The following is a 19,978-nucleotide window of genomic DNA, read 5'->3' as shown; positions in this document are numbered from 1 at the left end:
TATTGATCAGCATTAAGGATTTTACTCGGTCACTTGCTTTATATTGTAAGATTACCGTTTGGACATTACAATTATTCGTAACCAGCTGCACATGTTCCACTCTCAGGTCAATAGATATGAATATTGCTAGACCCCCACTGGGGTGACCATATTTATTTTGCTTAATCACGGGCTCAAAATATCCTTTGTATCCCTGTAACATAAAGGGGTCAGTTGCCCATGTTTCCTGTAGTAAAATGATCTGATAGGAATTAGATATTGCCTTTAGGTTGGCATTATTTACCTTTTTACTTATCCCATTTATGTTCCATGAGCACATCCTTATTCTTTCGCTGTCCTTCTTTAATTCTTTGATTGTATTCTTTTGTTTGTTCTGTCATTGTTCGTGATTACTGTGTAAAGCCATCGATATCCATTTTTCACTTATTCCTGTTCCTTTTCACCTTTGCATTCAATCAATGACTTTTCAACATCTTGATCTGTTTTTCCTAAAGGATTTTTTAATATAGAGAAGACTGGGGCACCCTTTTTTCTTTTTTCCCTTGATCTTGAACTTTCTTCTTTAATAAGCGGAGTTGGATATACCTTTGGCGCTGGCTTGCTAATTATTATCCTCCAGCTATGAAAGATTTCTTGCTCGTTCATGATTCGTTACGCTATAGAAGGAGTTGTTACAGTTCTCGAAGTTAATGGCTGGCTACCTTCCACATTTTGTAAGAATCCGACACATTCAGTGTCTTTAGTTGACACGTGAGCTAATGATGGAATCGATTTAAAAAGTCAAAGAACGTTTCCTCTATTCAGCGTGTCTTGGCTACCTCTGGAATCATATACTGGTTTAAAAATTATTTGTACAGACCCTTTAGTTGGTAATTCTTTTTCGATTTTTTCTTCAAAAACTTGCTGGTCCTTATTTATGACTTGTTTGTCCTCGCCAAATCTTACAATAACTAAGTGATCCAATTTTGATATGTATCTGATATCCTCTGTTTGTTCTATCATATCGTTTTGTCTCACAGTTTTGTGGTTAAGTTTCTTATCCTGTTGTTCTGAGTTTAAGGTAATTTGGTGGATCTGATGTTGTGTTATGTTCAAGCTTGGGTTTGGGACTGTATTTTGATCCCCACGAAGTAATCTTTGAACTGGTCGGCTACTATATATTTGTTCTTCATCTATAATATCTACCAGATCTTTAGATTTACCAGAATTTAGTGGACTCTTTACTAGATCTTTATTTTCAAGCGATACACTTTGGATCTTTTTTACTACACAAGTTTCCTTGCTGTGTATATTGTATTTCCCGTGTTAGAATTTTTTTTCCCTCTTTTACAGGTTCGTTAGGTAATCGTTCAATGGTGTCTGATGTAATAACTATGCCTGTTTGAGGGACTTTTTGACTGGTCGATTGTTTTCCTTTTTTTGCAAAAATATCTAAGTACTTAGTATTCTTTATCTTTGCTGATGTGGCCTGCTCTCTACATATATCATTTTTTTGTTTACCTGTTATTTCCTCCAGACGATCTTTTCCTTCACAAGCCATATTGGTTGGAATTTTCTCTTGAGGGTGTGTTGTTACTATATTCTCCATCTTGGCCTTATTTCTTGCTTTACATAATTTTTTCCTATGTCTTTTTGTCATTTTAAACAATGGCGAATCCACTTCTTTGACCTCCCGGTCTTCAATTGGCTTTACTACGAGATGAACCGATGGTTTTTCTCCTGATGACTTGTTTTTCTCCCGTTGTGTATTCGGAGCTATTGTCGGGCTTAATTTATCCTGGGCGTCTAGGTCTATTATAGCACTGGGTGGTTCCTCCGTCGTGGTCAACTTATTTTTCAAAGTTTTACACATATCCTCTTTATTCTTATCTTGTTTCTTTTGAAGGCTCACTTTAACGTCTTCCAGTATGGTATTAATAACATCCGGTATTGTTGTCAATTTATTTATTATTGGTGCACAAGCTCAATCAAGATAAGTTGTAGCTGCTTCAGTTTGGGCTCTAATTATCAAACTATTTAGCTCAGCTAGTTTGTGATCTATTCCAGCCACTGCATTTGCCATTGTTCCAAGTAATTCAATTTGAATGTCCATTTTATTCGACTGATATGTCAATGCTTCAAGGGTTAATGATGAAGTTTGGTAGAAAATATCCCAAATCGACCCCAGGTCCTGGTTATCTATGGTTTTGTTTTTTTGATCCCACTGTAGATCGTGTTTACTGTTAAAGGAACTTTTACGGTCGGCCCGAGGGATTTCTTGCATTATTGGTAATTCTTTTAAATCGGCCACATCAATATGATTGCTCCTATCATTTCCACTATATAACATTTTGCTGTTTTTAATGTTATTAGCGCTATTAAAATGTGCAATTTCCGAATTTGGACCTATAGCTACACTTGTTCCTTGTAGAGTTTCTTCCCTAGTTCCTAATTCATGATCATAGCTAGTCAATATTTTTTGTTGACTGAGTGGTTCGTCTCCCTTTTCTTTACTTTTTATTTCCATGTTTGTGACTCCATTACTTCCTGTTGGCGTGATTAACCCAGATGAGGAAATAGTGTGGCCATTGGTTCTGATTTGACTTCCCTGGGTGACTTCAGCTATGTTATCACTTGTGTCTTGATCTACCATCTGATGTTGAAGTATCCAGTCACCGGCTGGCTCGATTTTCTTTCTTATTTCGACCTTAACCTTGATAGGTAACTTAGTCAATGGTATTGATTTTTTCCCGGTAACCTCTTCTTGTGACATCTCAACCCTTGATATTTCCAACACCTCCATATCATTTTGTTCCATTTGGGAATACAATGTTATATTTAGTAATTCATGGTCGGTAATTACTTTTGACCAACAGTTTGAATACTTCCTTCCAAGTTGTTCATTGGCTTATTTGGAGTTTGTAGCTTTCTTATTTCTGTTTCTATTTGGATTGTCATCAGAGCTCCAGATGGGTCTTTCATAAAATCATATTTGTGTGGGACATTTATAGATTTTTCAAACATTCGTGCTATTCGTGAAATTAACGTTTGGTTCACTTCCTTTAGTTGTGCTTTAGCTTTTTTTAGTACCCTTGGTGCTTGGGCTTTCCGCGCTCGTCTTGTGGGAGGGCCCGATGTCCTTTCCTTTCCAGAACGGATGCCTGATATTTAATGGTATTTGCGATCAGATTTTTAATGTTATATATTTTTTTCCAAATGCGTCACAAATATATCCCCAGCTACGCCAGTGACCAATGCCCGGGATGTATAGTCACACAGTGCAATACTGACCCCCTCTGAAGGCCGCTAATGGCCTTTATCAGTGGCCTGGTCTCTGATGGTGGGGGTGTGGGGCAGCAGGTAGGTGTTTTCCCCTGATTGCATGGAGGGGGGGTGGGGAGATGGCGAAAAAGTCATCAGGAGCAGGATCGGGAGCAGGGCACACTGGGGCACCACAGGGGCACCCAACCTAGTGGGGCCGCTTCCGCGGCGCACCCGGGCACAACACTCTGAACCCTCTGAACCCTCTGAAAGCGGAGGCCACACTCCAGATCATGCTCTCGCCCCACCCGGCTCCTAACGCGGCCTACTCGCTCCTTACCACCGGCTGCCTGGCTCCGGCGTTGTGACAGAGGCAGAGGCGGCAATCAACAGTCAGCAGTCAGCCGTTGCCCGTTGACCTCAGGATGCAAGCCGGGTCTCGGGCAGCGATTCACGGATTGTCCGTAGTCGGAATCCACAGGGGTCCCCAGGCGTCCTCAGGCAGCGTCTGCCGCCCGCTCACCTGCTCGCCCCCTCGCCTGCTCCTCGCGATCCTGCACTGCCACCTCTTTATTCGCCTGCTGAGCAGATTTCTTATTTGCAAAATCGCCAGTGCTTAAAGCGTCACTGCAACCAACTGTTCAGCCTCGGAGCATTAACATGATGAACTGGTAAAGAATTGGCTCACTTCCTACAATCTTGAAAGAGAAACACTGTGAGGAAAAATGTTGCACGCCACTGGCAAAAATGGTGGAATGATTATCTGCTTGAATTTTATATAGCACGAACTTGACCCGAATCGGGTATCAGAGCACTTTACATAGCACCTGTTGCATTACATGAGCACATTAATTTTTCTTAGGCACAGGGAGATTAAGTGATTTGCCCAGAATCACAGGATGTTCAGCTGTCATTGCCGAGACTCGAACCCAGTTCCCTAGATTCGAGGGCGACAGCCCTAGCCGTTAGGCCAACTCCTCTCCCCATTTGAAGAGTTGTTGCTCTGATGAAATAAGAAAGGTCCTCAAAACGTTTTTCTTGTATGTTGTTGGCACCCTCCTGGTTAAGGTGTGTGGTTTATATTCCCATTATACCTGTTTATATCAACAGCCCCCCATAAATCGTGTGGTTTGCCGCACAAACCAGTGTGCTTGAGCAGCATGCCAGTAGCCTACCTACGCATTAACCATCAATTAGAATACTCAAGCCAGTGTTCCTGTATAGCAACTGTTATATTGCCATTAGGGTAATTGTCAACATTGCTAAGTTAGCATGAGCTCTGCTGCCATGATGCTGCTTTTGTGCACGTTACTACATGACTTTATTTTGCAAGACTCTGTTTATGCCTTTCACATGAGAACTGTTTGCTTTTTGCGTTCCCTGCTAGTTCCTGGAGTTTAGTCTGAACACGATGTGCAAGGTCGATAAACAATGCCCCTTGTTATTCTTTTCTGGTCAGTCCCTAGCACCTAGATAAAACATGCTAAACACAGCAGCACTGCTGAAAACTCGTGCTTTGATATTATGGGGATGCATGTTTTTCAAACACACACTTGGAGAGGGATCTCTCCAGGGAGACTAGCTATTCTGTTCCTATGATGTAAAACTTCCATCTAGGCACTAAGGTATGGGGTCTGCTGACGAAGCCCAGAGATCTTCCTTTATATAATAAACTTCACCTTACCAAGGGGAGGGCGGTTAGGCATTATAGTTCTTTTTCCACTGTCTGTATATGATGACATCCCCCTTTATGTTCTATGGAATTGTAACAATGCTAATTGTTCTGAGCTTATGCATTATAGAGCACGATAGTTAAAATAAACATTTTGAACTATAACCTAGACTCTCTCAATTCTTATTGTGGAAAAGTACGAGTGAGTGAGCGAAAGGGTATGTCTTGCTACCGCGATTCCTGAGAGAGTCAGGAGTGTTGTGGCCTGGGTTGTCTAATCATTTGTAGCTTTGTGATTATGTAGGAGAACGAATGACACACTATAGTTGGTTTTGGGATTCTGGGTACTAAGGTGGTAGGAAGGTACAACCCCTACACACCGAGGTCCTGTTTTTCTGCGCATAGTTCTGTGTATGTGCAGAATCCCCGCATCACAACCAGTAGAGTGCATGCAAACCAATTCAGGTTGCGTAGACCAATGCAGTGCGCAGAACGGCACATCCAATATTTTCTACTCATAAACCAGTCTATTTGCTATGTGAACCACTGTCAAGGAGATAAACCAATATGTGTTACATAAGAGGTAATTGAATTTTGGCCTGTTTGAGCCAATGCACACATTCATCATAACTATGATGTGTCAAAGGCATAGACAGCTTCTGGTACTGCCATGCAATGCATGGTGGACCATTTCATGGAAAACAAACAATAGCCTGGCATGCAGGTCCAAAACTGCCTGTACATCTGTGTTTGTTTCAATGAATGCAAAGTGAGTAAAAAATCATGACACACACTCTGAATTCATCTGGCCTTTAGTACATCCATGGTACTGTCCAATGTGTCGAAGGAATAGAGATCCTTTTCACTCAGTCAGGGGAAGCTCTAAGTATGGTGAAATATCATAAGACAAGAGAACACTGGACACGGCTTCCGCTGACATTGGGGTCTGACAGCTGACTGCCAAACTTTAAATTATGCTTCAAGTCTAGGTCAAGAATCCTGCTAAAAGCACAATTGGAGTGCCTTGCAAAGAAAAACACTATGCCTGATGTGATAGGAGTTGCTGGACTTCATCCTACAGAGAACAGCTTGCCTGACAGAAGGGAGTTCAGGAGCCCAACGGTCCAACCTTTGGATGTCTTTGGAAGTCGTTGTGAGGTCTGCATTGTCCCAGATCATGAGGACACCCAGCTGCTGTGCAGAAGTAAGAAGCAACAGTAACTAACAGGATTGTTGTTTCTTCCACCTACACAGCAGGCAGGGAAGAAGTGCTGCTTACGATGTCTTCCTCCAATACAGCAGTCAGAGGAAGATGTGCTGCTTGCACTGTCTTTGGGAGCACTCTTTTGTGTCTGACACTGCCAGTGCAGCATGGAAATGTGTGCTCCTAGTTGCCTCTATGTGATCTCAAGGCCATTCTTTGCTTCATCTACCTGACTGTAGAAATCAGAGAGGGATGTAGATGAAACTGTGCCGAGTCCTCATCCACAAATCACATTACAATCCCTTGTGTGGCATCAAAGTTTGAAACCCTGGTCTGTAATCTTCAACTGTGCTCCAACCGCTGGAGTCCAGGTCCCTAAATCTGTGAGTACCTTCAGTTTGAGAAAAAATCCAAATGCAAAAGCGATTTCTGAACCAATATATTTTTTTTTTAAATCACCCAAAGGACTGGATTTCCAGTGTATGGGCATTTGAATTATTATCATTGACTTCTGTAATCTGTGCTCATTCCAAGGCACCAAATGTTGGACGTCAGCCTTCTCACACCCCTTTGTATCCCATGAGCATCGCCAAGTCATTGGCCACCTGTGTGGTTTTTGTGCACTGGCATAAAAACCCTGCAAAACCTTTCCACTATTTGAGGTAGGTTGTGATCCCCCAACCAAGTAAAATTCACTGATTCATTTCCCTGTACACAGTAGCAACGTGAATAGGTGACCACTGAATTGTATCAAGTGAAAAACTGAGCTTGTGGTTTCGGGTGCCAGGTCTGAAAATCTAACATTCAAAGTGTCGGGGCTATAAAAAGATTTGCCCTCTACATCCCTGGCTAGAAAGGGACTTCAGAGTTCGATATTTTGCAGATCTTGATTTTATTTGTAGTATTTAGTTTTATGTGTAATAAAGTATTTTTCCTCAATGACTGAAGACTTATTGTGTGATAGTCTTGCGTTTTACTTTTTTCTGGGTCTCTAGCCCACACCATCTCACTGAGTAAATTTAGGACTGCACTGTTGCATTACAATTGAGAGTCAAATGTTAAAGGGAAGTTCTTGGTAATTCAATTTGTGGTCCAATAGTACAGTGGCCCCCAAAGTACCAGTGAAAATAACTATTTCAGTTATCAAACTGGAGTCCAGTAACTTTACTGCTCAAGGACACCAGAAACTATGTTTCGCACAGGTCCTATTGAGAATAGAAATGTTCAAGTGGCTTTTCCTGATGAAGACTTGATTCTGAAATGTATAAGGAATGGAATTTCTAATGGTACTGATCTAAAATAATAAAGCACCTTAGGTAGTATATTAATTTTAAGCACATTGCACCTTCCTACCCGCGAAAGATGGAGACATTCAATCCTATCCAGCTGTTTTTTTTTAATCCCAGCTAGCATAGAACCGCAGGTAGCCTCTATCACTTAATTCAGGCATGTTCGAATTTTAATACCGAGGTAAGTAACTTCATCCATGACCCTAGGGTCACCAGTACAAGCTTGATTTGTACCAATAATCTGAGTCTTAGTTGTATTTAATTTATATCCAGATAGTTGCCCAAATAAAAAAGCCAGTTGCTTTATCTCCAGGATAGCAGTAGTTAGATCAGGAGTGACGGTGGCAACATTGTCAACATAGGCAAATTCCCGGTAACTTTCCTGCCTATAAAGTCAAAAATGGGTTGATCTATAGAGCAAATAGTAAAGGAGAGCAGGGGCATCCCTGCCTCGTCCCCCTGGAGATAGTAACCAGCTCTGATTCTAAGCCCATCGTGCAAATTTGAGCGGTAGGGGTTCTATACATAGCCCTTATGAATTTAATAAAACCTGTCTCAATCCCAAACCATCAAAGAACTATCCACAAGAGCTCCCAAATGCCTTTTCGGCGTCCAATAATACCAGCCCCATCGTAGCATGGTGTACATTAGCCAAATCAAATAAAGCCACTACCCTAATGATATGACCACAGGCCTCGATTTCTACCACAATAAACACAAGAGCCCCAGTAATAAATCTAGAGTGGCTGAAAGTGCCTCTTAGCTTGTATCTCAGAAGAGAAAAAACGAATTTGATTATATATAACCTTCAATTTTGCGTGATTGAAAAGAATGACCTGTGCCCCTTTACCCTGGAATAAAGGAATTACCAGCTAAAATTGCCAGCATTTCTCAACTGTTGTATGGCAGAAATCAGGTCTCACAAAAAACTCGGCCCGTTCCCTGCCCTCTTCTTATCTCGCCGTGCCAGATCTTACACTGCTTGTCAAGCCAGGAAGTTATTTAAACAGATTAGAATTGCCACAGTTCTAGAGGATGTTTGTCCCGGTCGATAATGTTGCTTAAAGGGAAATTGCTGAGCTTGCTGGGCTTACTGGTCCCATCTCCACTGTGTGAGCTTGAGGAAGACTTCCGTAAATAGTTCAACAATAAATTTCCGGGCATCCTGTCCTTCCAAACCCTCCGTTATACCCAGAACTCTGAGATTTTTCCACCGGAGGCGATTCTCCAAATCCATCAATTTACACTGTATATCATCCTTCTGAGACCGTATTGCCTCCATTATAGATCTCCGGGCCGCAACTTCACCCTCCAGAGTTGAGATTCGAGCCTCAGCTTCATTGATCCTCTCAGCGAACTCTGAGCAGGACTTTGCAACACGCTGAATAGAATTCTGTACCTTGCGGCATTCTCCCTGAGTTCTTTGACTCCTCATTCTTGTCTCCTTTTTGTGTGCCAGAATACTTTGATCAATCACAGAAAGTGAAATCTCGTCGGGATTCTCCTATACCACTGGGTTGGTATGCCTTGGCAAGGGACCTCCATCAGCCCCAACTTAGCTGCACTCTGCTCCAGAACTTGCAGTCGATATGCTGCAGGTTAATGTGGGGCCAGAGGAAACCTCGGAGGGCAATGAAATTTGACTTTACCCCAAAAGCGGAGAGGCTGGGCAGTCCCTAATTTTGCATTTTATAATGTCTGCCTCTTTCAGAATATGTGGATATTACTTACCGGTTAAGGCATTGGCAATGTGGCAGAGGCTCCATCTATCTATCAAATGTTACTTGGTTCAGAGGCCGAGAAATGTTTCTTTAAGATAGTTGAACCGATCTACTATAAGAAGACTCACTTTAAGGTCCTGGTAGCATCCTTTAAAGTCTGGAAACATGTTTGTAGATATTTTAAGATGGATGAGGTTTGTTATTGTACACCTACTGCTGTATCTACATTATTGCCCTCTATCTTTTTGGATACTATAACGGCTAGGTGGAGACAAAAAGGGATAGTGATGGTAGGGGATTTATATAATAAAGATGGTATTCTCCCATTTTCAGCACTGGCTGAAAAATATCTTCTCCCTAAAACTAAATTCTTTGAATTTTTACAGATCCGAGATTTCCTACAGAGAAAATGAAAACAGGTGATAGTTACGAAAAACTCTCTTGTTGAGGCAATCAGATGGAGTGATAGGATCTGTAGCTTACATAATTGTCTGGTGGATACCCAACAGGATGATGTGGAGGCTCAAGATCTTAAATGGAATAATCTACTGGGTCAAGATGGGGATATTCTGGAGGAATCTATTTAGATGGCGGAGAAACTTTTGATCTCTTCTAATTTACAAGTGCAGCACTTTAAAACAGTTTTTAATCTGTTTTATATTCCCGCTAAAGTGCCTTAATGAGGGGGGGGGGGATACTGGCAAATGTTTCCGATGCGGGGCTGAACAAGCAGACCTTCTCCATATGCTTTTTACCTGTGTTTAATTAAGGCAACTGCTGGGGCAAACAGAGGCTTTTTTAAACGGAGGTGGCTGGTATAGAAAAAATATCACACCAATAATGATGTTACTGGGCCTGGGGAAAGGGCAGATGACTAGACGGGCCACACAGCAATTCAGGTATCTGACATATATGGCTACTGCGGTTGCTCGACTCTGCATAGCTTCCTCCTGGCTACAGAAGGAACCCCAACTTTCAAGATGTGGAGAGCTAGATTTTATGCCATTTTTAATCTCGAGTATAGTCTATATTCTTTTAAAGGGCTACAGAGATGGAAACTTGGCTTAAGGATTTGGGGTCCGATGACAGACCACTTGAAAGATTAATGAAATGTGTATGTTTTTAATCTATTTTCTTACTATACGGACTATCTTCTTTATTGTCTTTATGAATATGATGAAACTGTGATTTATGGTGTATTTCTTTGTTGTGGATATCTGTATGCCCATATGAATGGTAACTGGTTTAACTATGATATGGATTGGCAATACTAACAATTTTAAAAAGAAATGGCATTAGTTCTTTTAAAAAAAAGTTTTATGTAGCACAATCTAGACTTGAAGGTATTGGAGCGCTTTACATGAGCACCAATTACATTACACAAGGACACTTTAATTTTTGTAGACATGGGGAGATTGAGGGCCTGATTCGCAAAGGGCACCACACTCGTGGTGGAGGCCCCGCAGTCGTGGGGCTGTCTTCTCACTCTGGGTGGAATGTCTGCAATGAGAACTCTCATTGCGGAGATTCCGCCTTGAGTGCGCAGACTCCTCCATGACTGTAGGGCCTCAGCCACAAGTGCAGAGGCCATTTATGAATCAGGCCCTAAGTGATTTGCCCTGAATCACAGGATGTTGAGCTGGCACTGAGACTCGAACCTAGTTCCCCAGTTCCAAAGTCGGAAGTTCTGGCCATTATGCCACATCCTTTTTGGGTGATTCAGGAAGACACGGACATGAGAACATCTTACCTTTTGTAGTTGTTGGTTTATAACCAAAAAAGTTATGGATTATTTTATATGCTACTAACAGAAAAGTATACATTCCCTTTTTGAGTAAATAATTATCATTATTTTTTGTTTAGAATATAATGAAACAACATTTGTGAGCAACAGCATTAATGTGGATAACAATGTGAAGCAGTTCACTGTCAACCCCGATGCTGAAATTCAACTATTTGTTAATGCTACAGGAAGTACAAGTAAGTGTATGTTTCTATGAAATCTGAATTACTGACATCATGCAGCATACTCATTTTGTCTGTTATCAATTAGATACTTTGGTAGAACGTTTGGCAAACTGTGCATTACACTAACATGGAATCTATTACATAGCATTATTATACTTTATTGATATGAGTGAACCACATGTGACCCAATGAGGAATATTTGGAGCAGCTAAATAATGGATTAAAGACTAGGATGATAAAACTTGGTGATGTAAAAATATTTTACAGACAATACATTGAAACTTATAAAAATCCTGAAAGAGTACCTTAAGTGAACCTAGTGATCATAATAATAACTACTATTAGTTTATGATTAGTATTATTATGCTTCCTATAATTGTATTATTATTTTTGTTATTGCTATCATTATTCTTGTATCAGTATTATTATTATTATTATTAATAATCTCTTAGTTAATTCAGTCACTATCCCTAAATCAGTTTATTTTCTCAGTTAAATTGACTTAATCCTAGAGCACCTCAAAGCCGCTCATATTCGAGAGAACCGCTGTTAGATGATGGTTCCCTTATTTCAGCTTAGTACCATCTCCATGTCAATTTATAATGCCCCCTCTTCAATGTTAGGATCGCATATTATTCAGCTTAGGATCTACCTATGATTCTCCCAGGATCACCAACAGCATTGCTTGAGAATCTAGATTATGGGCCTGATTTAGAGTTTGGCGGATGAGTTACTCTGTCACAAACATGATGGATATACCGTCTGCCTTATTACTCATACATTATATCCTATGGAACTTGTAATAAGGCGGACTGGATGTCCATCCCATTTGTGATGACTACCCATCGGCCAAACTCTAAATCAGGCCCTATATATTTTCTGGATCACTCCAATCATCTCTCTAAAATCACCACTAATCACTCAGTGTTGCCTCCTTATTTTATACATCTTACTTGTGGCGGTTGTTCACGAGGGAGGTCTTCCATTTCCACCCTACGACTCTACAACATTCTAAATATTTTAACTACAGTAAAGCTGCACAACAAGGCTTACCTTGTGGAGACAGAGAAGATAAAGTAAACGCCGAACCCTTAACAACATTCACTAGTTCGTCTTCTTTGAAGTGCTTTCAAGCCTTGGCTTGCCAAGCACAGGAGGCATAAACAGATTTATACCCTCAAAGTTTAAATAGGATTCATAAGCAGGATCGTTCTCTGAGAGAGAAGTTTTATTCAACTGAATGACATGGGAGCAACTGGAGCTCCAGCAAAATCGCTGACAAAAACCCCTACACACAGTTGTTTATACCCTCGTATAACAATGGATATGTACTCAGTGGTTCAGTTCTCAGGCATGACAAATAGATGTGCATTAATTATTTTTGTAACATCTACTTCCTGGTACATTAATAATACCTGTTAAACAGTATGTTCTTCCCTCGGAAACCTGGAGAGATACGAGCAAATGCCAGAACCACAACATCATATCTTACTTCCTAGTCATCTAATGCCATCCAGAGCGGAGCTCTGCATAATATCCCTAATTATTCGTTGTTGAAGCTCAGACATGTATTAGTCCTGCAACAATGCATTCACACAACACAAGCAAGATGGAATCTACTTAGTTTTTGCGTTTACAGCCTTGGTGCCTGTTGTATATGTGCTTACTTCATTATGGCTACTTGGTGTCAGTAGTCCCTTCTTTGTGTTTCTATCTTCTCAACCTCCCATAGTACCTATGAGTGTTCTATCTGTGATGTGAGAGTTCCAGTCTTGGCAGTTGATGGTCTGGTCAGCTAGCGAAGTATTTTATCTCTGCTGTGCTATCTTAATAAATCTATCTTGTAACCTGAAGACGTGTCTTGATGCCTACCTAAACAACTTACAACATTTTGGCGACGAGGGTGGGATATGATGAGGATCATGATGAGGATCATACAACAGTGCCAACATTTCCCTACTTTGGTAGTGTGTGCCAACTTTCTTGCCTACCTTCTTATCACTCACTTTCATTTAGACACTTTGCATCTGTCTGAAATTCATATTTACTTTCTAATAAATGTTCTTTATTGCCTAATTTCCATTTGTAACATTTGGGAACCTCTACAATTCCTTCCCATATTTAAGCACATAAACCCTATGCATATTAATAGAAACAAAAGTAAGAATACCACAATCACCAGTCCCACAGGGTCTAGGCTCCACTTTCCCAAACTCACTCGCAGGTCTCTAATCTTTTCCCCAAATCCTGGCTTACCATTCTCATGCTCTTTCTGTGAAACGTTTGATATGTCAAATATAACATCTTTAACATCTTGAATGTTATATAGATAGTCATGGAGAAAAGTACAACACTGTGTGCTGATCACCTTGCAGACAGCACCCTCCTTTGCGAAAATCAGATCCAAAGCTGCTCTGTTCTTCAAAATCATGCTGCATATTGTAATCATTTCAGTAATAATAGATATAATTATCCAACCTCTCTATTAATTAAGATGCTTCCTTATTTTTACTATTGTTAATGCTACTCCTACTGGGGGATCATCGCTAAGAAAATGCCTAAATTATCTTCCCCTGCATCCCTCCTTTGGCATTAGAAATGGATGTTCCTCAGTTGTACAGTGTGATATATATGTGGGGATACTAAAGGTAGATAACAGGAGCCATCCTACTCAGCTGGGAAGCAGAAATAAGCCTTCTTTTCGCAAACATGATACATAGTTTGATAACTCTATCTCATTGTAGCACATACATTGCTCTGGCATGTTTACAATATGAGTTCATTTACTCTCACCCACCTTTCAGTTTCCCTTGCTGGCTATGCAAAGTTCCCCAGCCCTTTCATGCCATAAATTCAAAGCCGGAGGAATTAATAGTAAAGTGTTTCCCCTCAAAGTAGGTTCATTATGGAACCTTAACACCTCTTTTGTATATGCAAGTAATGTCTAGTTTTGTTTACATATGCGGCTAAAAATAATTTTTACCCATCGGACAACATGCGTTGTATATCTTTAGGCATTGTACATTATATCTCCAGTTGTTTCTCATTTATCTTTTAAATTCTTGGTTCTGTGTGAATTGTCTTGAATATCCGTGTGCAAGCAAAGAAAGGTAACTGACACATGATAATGCAAAATAAAGCGGTCTTTGCGCATATGCGACTCCTTCAACCAAAGGGGCCAGCATGCAAGTGCACATCTATCAGGCGGACATCTTCATACTGGAACAGTAAGTTTGGATCAGTTGGACATGTGTTGGTGTGAATGATGCAATGTGAATGGACTTCTTTTTAAAAAAAAATCTTTCATCTTTTGAAATATGGCTGGGGTGGTGGACCTATAGTTGTTCACTGGATGGATCGTTTGCATCAGCAACCCCCAGTATGAGTCTGATTGAGCAGATGGCAAACACTCTCCACATGATGATCAGAACTATCTTCTGCCCCTGACCCCTCATTACTTACTTCATTGACTTGTTTCCTTCCCCCCATGTTTTGGCTACTTGTGATTCACCCACCTGCCTGGTGTGTACATTCTGGCAGTTACCACTGACTGGGGTAGCTCACCTTCTAGTCTTGGAGTCTCTGCAGTTTCCTATGGTGCTCTCACATTTGTGTACCCAAGCTGACAGTGTTCACATTTCACAACAGTATTATTTAACAGCAGGGCCCGGTAGGGCACCTTCCAGCGGAGCTGGAGACAGTGTTTCATAAGTGGTTCTTTACTAGGACCCTCATTCGTATTCTAGGCTATGACAGGAGTAGGTATTACAGTTATTTGTTGAAGCTGGCGATACACAACGCACCACATCAGTATTTTGCAATAATTCATGATCAAATCATCAGTTGACACCAACACAGTTGTGGGCATGCCAGGAATCCTCAGCAGTCTCCCCATTAGGATCTCATGGGGGGCAGACCTGTCTTTTTGTTCTGCATTCAACAGATACTCTTTAGCACTAGAGATAGGGCAAAGGACCATTTCGTAGCAGTTGATGCACAACACTGCGCCAGCTTTTTATTTATACCATTCAAGTATTCCACCATGCCTGAAGATGAAGGGTGATAAGCACAGTGCAGTCTCCCTGTGATGCCCACAGCTGCAGATATTAGTGTCATGATTTTATTTTTTAAATGTCTACCATGGTCACTCTCTATGTACATCAGTACTCTGTCTCGCGGAATAAATTCTATGACCAGTAGTTTTGCCGCAGTCATAATGCTAGACCTGTTCTTTGTATAGGCCTCAACCCATCTTGAGAGCATTCAGATCAGTGTCAGTACATATCCGTCTCCTCTGCAGGGTGGTATCTCGATAAAGTCAATCTCCAACCTCAAAAATGGTCCATTAGTAAAGGGGAATGACTCCTCGTAATGACTGTTCATTTCTCTGTGTTATTTTTCTGACAAACCAATCACTGTGAGCAATAGTCTTGACCCCTATTTCAGGAGTGCTTGTTTCTCCATATTCTCTGAAAGCTAACTGCCCCTGCATGAATGGGTGGGCCCATGAAACTACTTCAACATCTGTGATAACAAAGAATTTGACAAAATAACACTTCATTCTAGATTTACGCACACACCGTTTGTCTTGCAACCATTTTGATTCCATTCCTGCTTCTCCTCTTGTCCTGTATCTTCCTGAATGTTGCTGGCATCTTCCATTATATGTGCAGACACATTGGGGACTTCCACTATTGCAAATAGAGCAGTCTTCTTAGAGACATTTAAGGAGTTAAACTATCTCCTCTCAACACTTCATGTGCCTCTCCCCGTTGTGCTCCACATTTCACACCAGCTACCTGAGATGCAGCGTTCGCAACAGATCAAGCACATTGGAGTACAAGCTGATGTAATAAAAACCCCTCTGTGAGCAAAGCTGGCCCTAATCGTGCACTACACCAGTCCCCAAAACAAGAATCAGTAAAAAGTTATCACATTTACATTTTTGCTCAACAACTTGCTCTTGTGGGAGCAATCTGTTATGCTCCTAGTACTGACTATACATTTGCTAAAGAATAGACTTCAATTACTCACTCTTTCAGTGGTGCACACAATGAATGCATCCATAAATGTCCTGCATTATCTCTGAAGTATCACCCACTAATGATCAATTCATTAGCACAATGTTTCAAGGATTCATCCTTGATATCTGGTTTTGGTCACAGTCTGTCACCTGTACACATCATCTTGCTTGAAAGGCAAAGGCAACAGTGTGGCAACATTCATAACTCTGCACTGTGTACAGACATGGTGGTAAGCAAGATTCTTTCATAACATGGACGTGAGGCAATTGTCAAATGATGTGTTTTGCATCGCATTAACAAAATCCCAACTGAGTGGGGTACATGTAATGGTATAGAATGCCCCAATACAATGTTAGCGGACTGCTCCATAGCCACTGTCACTGCAGCGATGGCTCTCAAGCCCCCTGGGAGAGCTGCTGCTATTGGATGCAAAGGAGCTGAAAAATCTGCAACTGGGCGCTGAGGATCCCCGCTGCGTTGTCAGCACTGACAGAGAGCACTCTTTCCTCTCAACAGAGTAGCGGGAAATGATTTATAATAGTCTGGCACGCCCAGAGCTGGGAATGAGGACAAAGCATGCTTAAGCCCTAGGAAGGACTTTTGACCATAATTCGACCAAGGCACTGGGTCGGAGACGTCCTTTCTTGTTAATCGCCCGAGGGGTCGGACTATGAGGGAAGCATCTGGAATAAACTGCCTGCAGTTCCCCACCATACCGGGGAACCCTCTCACGTTTCTCTATGTACGGGGATGGGCCACCTGTAACACAGCTGTCGGACTCTACTGAGGCATCTTCCTTGTACCTTCCTCTAATGCATGCCCTAAATAGGTTACTTAAGACTGACAATATTGAAGTTTTGCGAGGGGGACCTTGTGTCCCTCACATGAGCTAAATGATTCATGAAAGAAATAGTGTATGTAAGTATGAACTTTATTGATTAGATTGATCAAAATTGTTACAATACTTACACCCAGCACTATTAAAAAGAGAAATGATTTTTTATCAGATTATTGTCAGTTTAGAGTAGTAAAATATGATACAACATGTTTCTTTTAACACACACTCAAGAAGACAACAAAACAATCTTTAAAAGTAGGCATACCGAATATTTCAGTATGATGTGTAAAGTCATCATTTGAAATATTCACAATTGTGAATAACAGCCTGTGCAAAGATGTCAGTTTGTTAAATACTATGTTTATACATTTTCCAAACTGAGCAAGTTCTGTTGTATCCACAGTGTTAAAACACAGTGCTAGTGCATGTCTACAAGTTGTAATACCATTTTAAAAAACATTTGTTTAAGTAAAATACCACATGCTATTAAAAAATCAGCTCAACAGCAAAATAAATGTGGAATTGATTTCTTTCCATAGTTACAGAACCTGCATGACCTATTGTCCTTGGGTCGGTTCCGCCAAACTTCTCTATACTCGTTAATAGACAGGACCATAAACCTGGCATGTGGATATACTTTCTGCACGACATGATCAATGCATTTCTTAAATAACGCAGCATTTGATTAGTTTATTATGGGTTCGAAATCGGCTTTCTGGTTGGCAGAGGTGTGCACCCTTTCTAAGCAGGAACTACAATCTTAGTCAGGCTACATCAGATACACAACCTAAATTAACCTGTGCTCACCCTCTGGTAGCTTTGCACAGAGCATGCAGGCTTAACTTAAGTGGCAATGTATAAAGCATTTTGTGCAACACTTCAAACAGTAAAATAGTCAAACCACCAAACAAAAAGATACCACACAGGGTTAGGAAAATAGAGCTCAATTAACTAAATAAGCATAAAGTGCCAACAGAGGCTATCTGGTTGCACTAAAACGGGTCAAATCCAAAACGTCTGGCCGATCGCAATGGAGCATGGGTTGGATACAGGGACCAGCCTTGGCCCGCTGCAGCAGTACCTTGGTTCAAGGTTGCATCAACATCGAGGACGAGATGCGAGGAGCAGAGGAGGCAATGCATCGGTGTAGATCTTTAGAATGTAGTCGATGCGTCCGTTCTGAGCCACACAAATCAGGGATGCATCGTCGTCGGACCCCAAGATGTAGGCGATGCATTGTCGTCAAGCCGCACAAGTCAAGGATGCATCGGGAACTGGAGGCGAGGTGCTGCGCAGTCGAGGTCTTTGGTCTTTGCAGCAGTGGTAATGCGTTGGCGTCGAGGGCGGTGTGCCAGTTCCAAGCTGCGCAATGACAGATATGCGTGTATTTTGGTGGTTGCAGCATTTTAGACCCACTTTCAAGGGCCCAGGATTGGATTGGCACCACTTTGTAGGGCAAGACTCTCAGAAATGGCAGAGGCCAGGTGCTGGTGATGAGCGGAATGAAGTCTTTGATGTCCCTGAGACTTCCAGCAGGAGGCAAGCAGACAAGCCCTCTAAGTCACTCTGGTTCTGGGTTGGAGAGATGCAGGTCCAGTCCTTACTCCCAGGCAAAAGGGCAGCAGGCAGCAAGTCAGCACAGCAGAGTAGCAGTTCAACAAAGTGGCAGTCCTTGTGGCAGCATAGCAGTCCTTCTTCCTGGCTAAATATCCACAGCTCCAGAAGTGTACTGAGTTGGTGGTGTCTGGGGTCCAGTACTTATACCCAGTTGTGCCTTAGAAGTGGGGGAGACTTCAAAGAGAGGCCTTTGAAGTGCACAGAGTCCCTGCCCTTCCTGCCCTGGCTCCAGACTCATTACAGGGGAATGCAGAACTTTGTGAGGGGACAGGACACAGCCCTTTCAGGTGTAAGTGTCAACTCCTCCCTCCTATCTGGCCCAGGGTGGCCCATCAGTCACACCTATGCTCCCTTTGTGTGTGGCTGTCTGGAGGAAATGCGCAAAGCCCAGCTGTCACCCTCTCCAGATGTGTAGTCAGAGACAGGCAGAAGGCACCAAATGGCTAAAGTAAGAAAATGCCAACTTTCTATTGTGTGTCTTTTAACTTTCTAAAAGTAGCTTTTTCAGAAATACAATTTAAAATATAACTTCTCCATAAGTTAGGATTTTATATTGTGGTTCCAGAGACACCAAGCTCGGGGATTCCATCTCTTCTCAATTGGAAATTATACTTATAGGATGTAATAAGATAATCCCAATGTTAACCTATGGGAGGGACGGGCATTGCAGCAATGAAAAACAAATGTATGAGTTTTTCACTACAAGGACAAGTAAAACCTAAAAGTACACGTCCTACTTTTTTAATACACTAGACCTTACATTTGGGCTGTCCGGGGCCTATCTTAGGAGTGCCTTAGATTATTAAAAAGGAATGTTTGGGCCTGTCAAGAGGGTTAACTTGCCAGGTTGACATGGCAGTTTAAAACAGCACATACAGGCTCTGCAATGGCAGTCCCAAGACATGTTTAAAGGGCTACTGAAGTGGGTGGCACAGTCAGTGCTGCAGGCCCACTAGTAGCATTTAATTTACAGGCCCTAGGCACATGGAGTGCACTTTACTAGGGACTTATAAGTAAATTAAATATGCCAATTGTGGATAAGCCCCTGATACCATGTTTTAAGTATAGAACACACACACTTTAGCACTAGTTAGCAGATGTAAAGTGCCCAGAGTCCTAAAGCCTGCAAAAATGAAGTCAGCAAAACAGGAGGTTAGAAGGCAAAAAGTCAGGGGAAACTATACCAAGGATGCCAGCTCAAACAGTATGATTTGCAATTTGGTGCGAAAAATGCCATTGTTTTTTATTTTGGTCAGGTCTACTTACCTTGATAGCCACAAAAAACACTTGTTTTTTTACTGATGAGGATTTTAATTTTAGACTCACGATGTGAGGTTCTGCATCTGGCCACTTCACAGACACCTTACAATTGGCACTAGTAATTTTAACAACTTTGTTATCCTCT

At 41.5% G+C, this 19,978-nt stretch overlaps 1 protein-coding gene across 5 annotated transcripts in view; it reads left to right on the top strand.

The window, feature by feature from the left end:
• ADGRG7 (adhesion G protein-coupled receptor G7) overlaps positions 1-19,978 on the top strand; it is a 1,782,456-nt gene that overhangs the window by 1,107,972 nt on the left and 654,506 nt on the right. For all 5 annotated transcript variants that reach the window (XM_085622407.1, XM_085622408.1, XM_085622405.1 and 2 more), the window contains one exon: positions 10,990-11,106. In XM_085622407.1, coding sequence (XP_085478533.1) covers positions 10,990-11,106 — 117 coding nt within the window. The remainder of the gene's footprint in view (positions 1-10,989; positions 11,107-19,978) is intronic.

The sequence above is a fragment of the Triturus cristatus genome, chromosome 8 (genome assembly GCF_964204655.1).
Source record: "Triturus cristatus chromosome 8, aTriCri1.1, whole genome shotgun sequence".
In the NCBI taxonomy this organism is placed as follows: domain Eukaryota; kingdom Metazoa; phylum Chordata; class Amphibia; order Caudata; family Salamandridae; genus Triturus; species Triturus cristatus.
The sequence above is the reverse complement of the archived record's forward strand: the minus strand, read 5'-3'. Positions and strand labels throughout refer to the sequence as shown.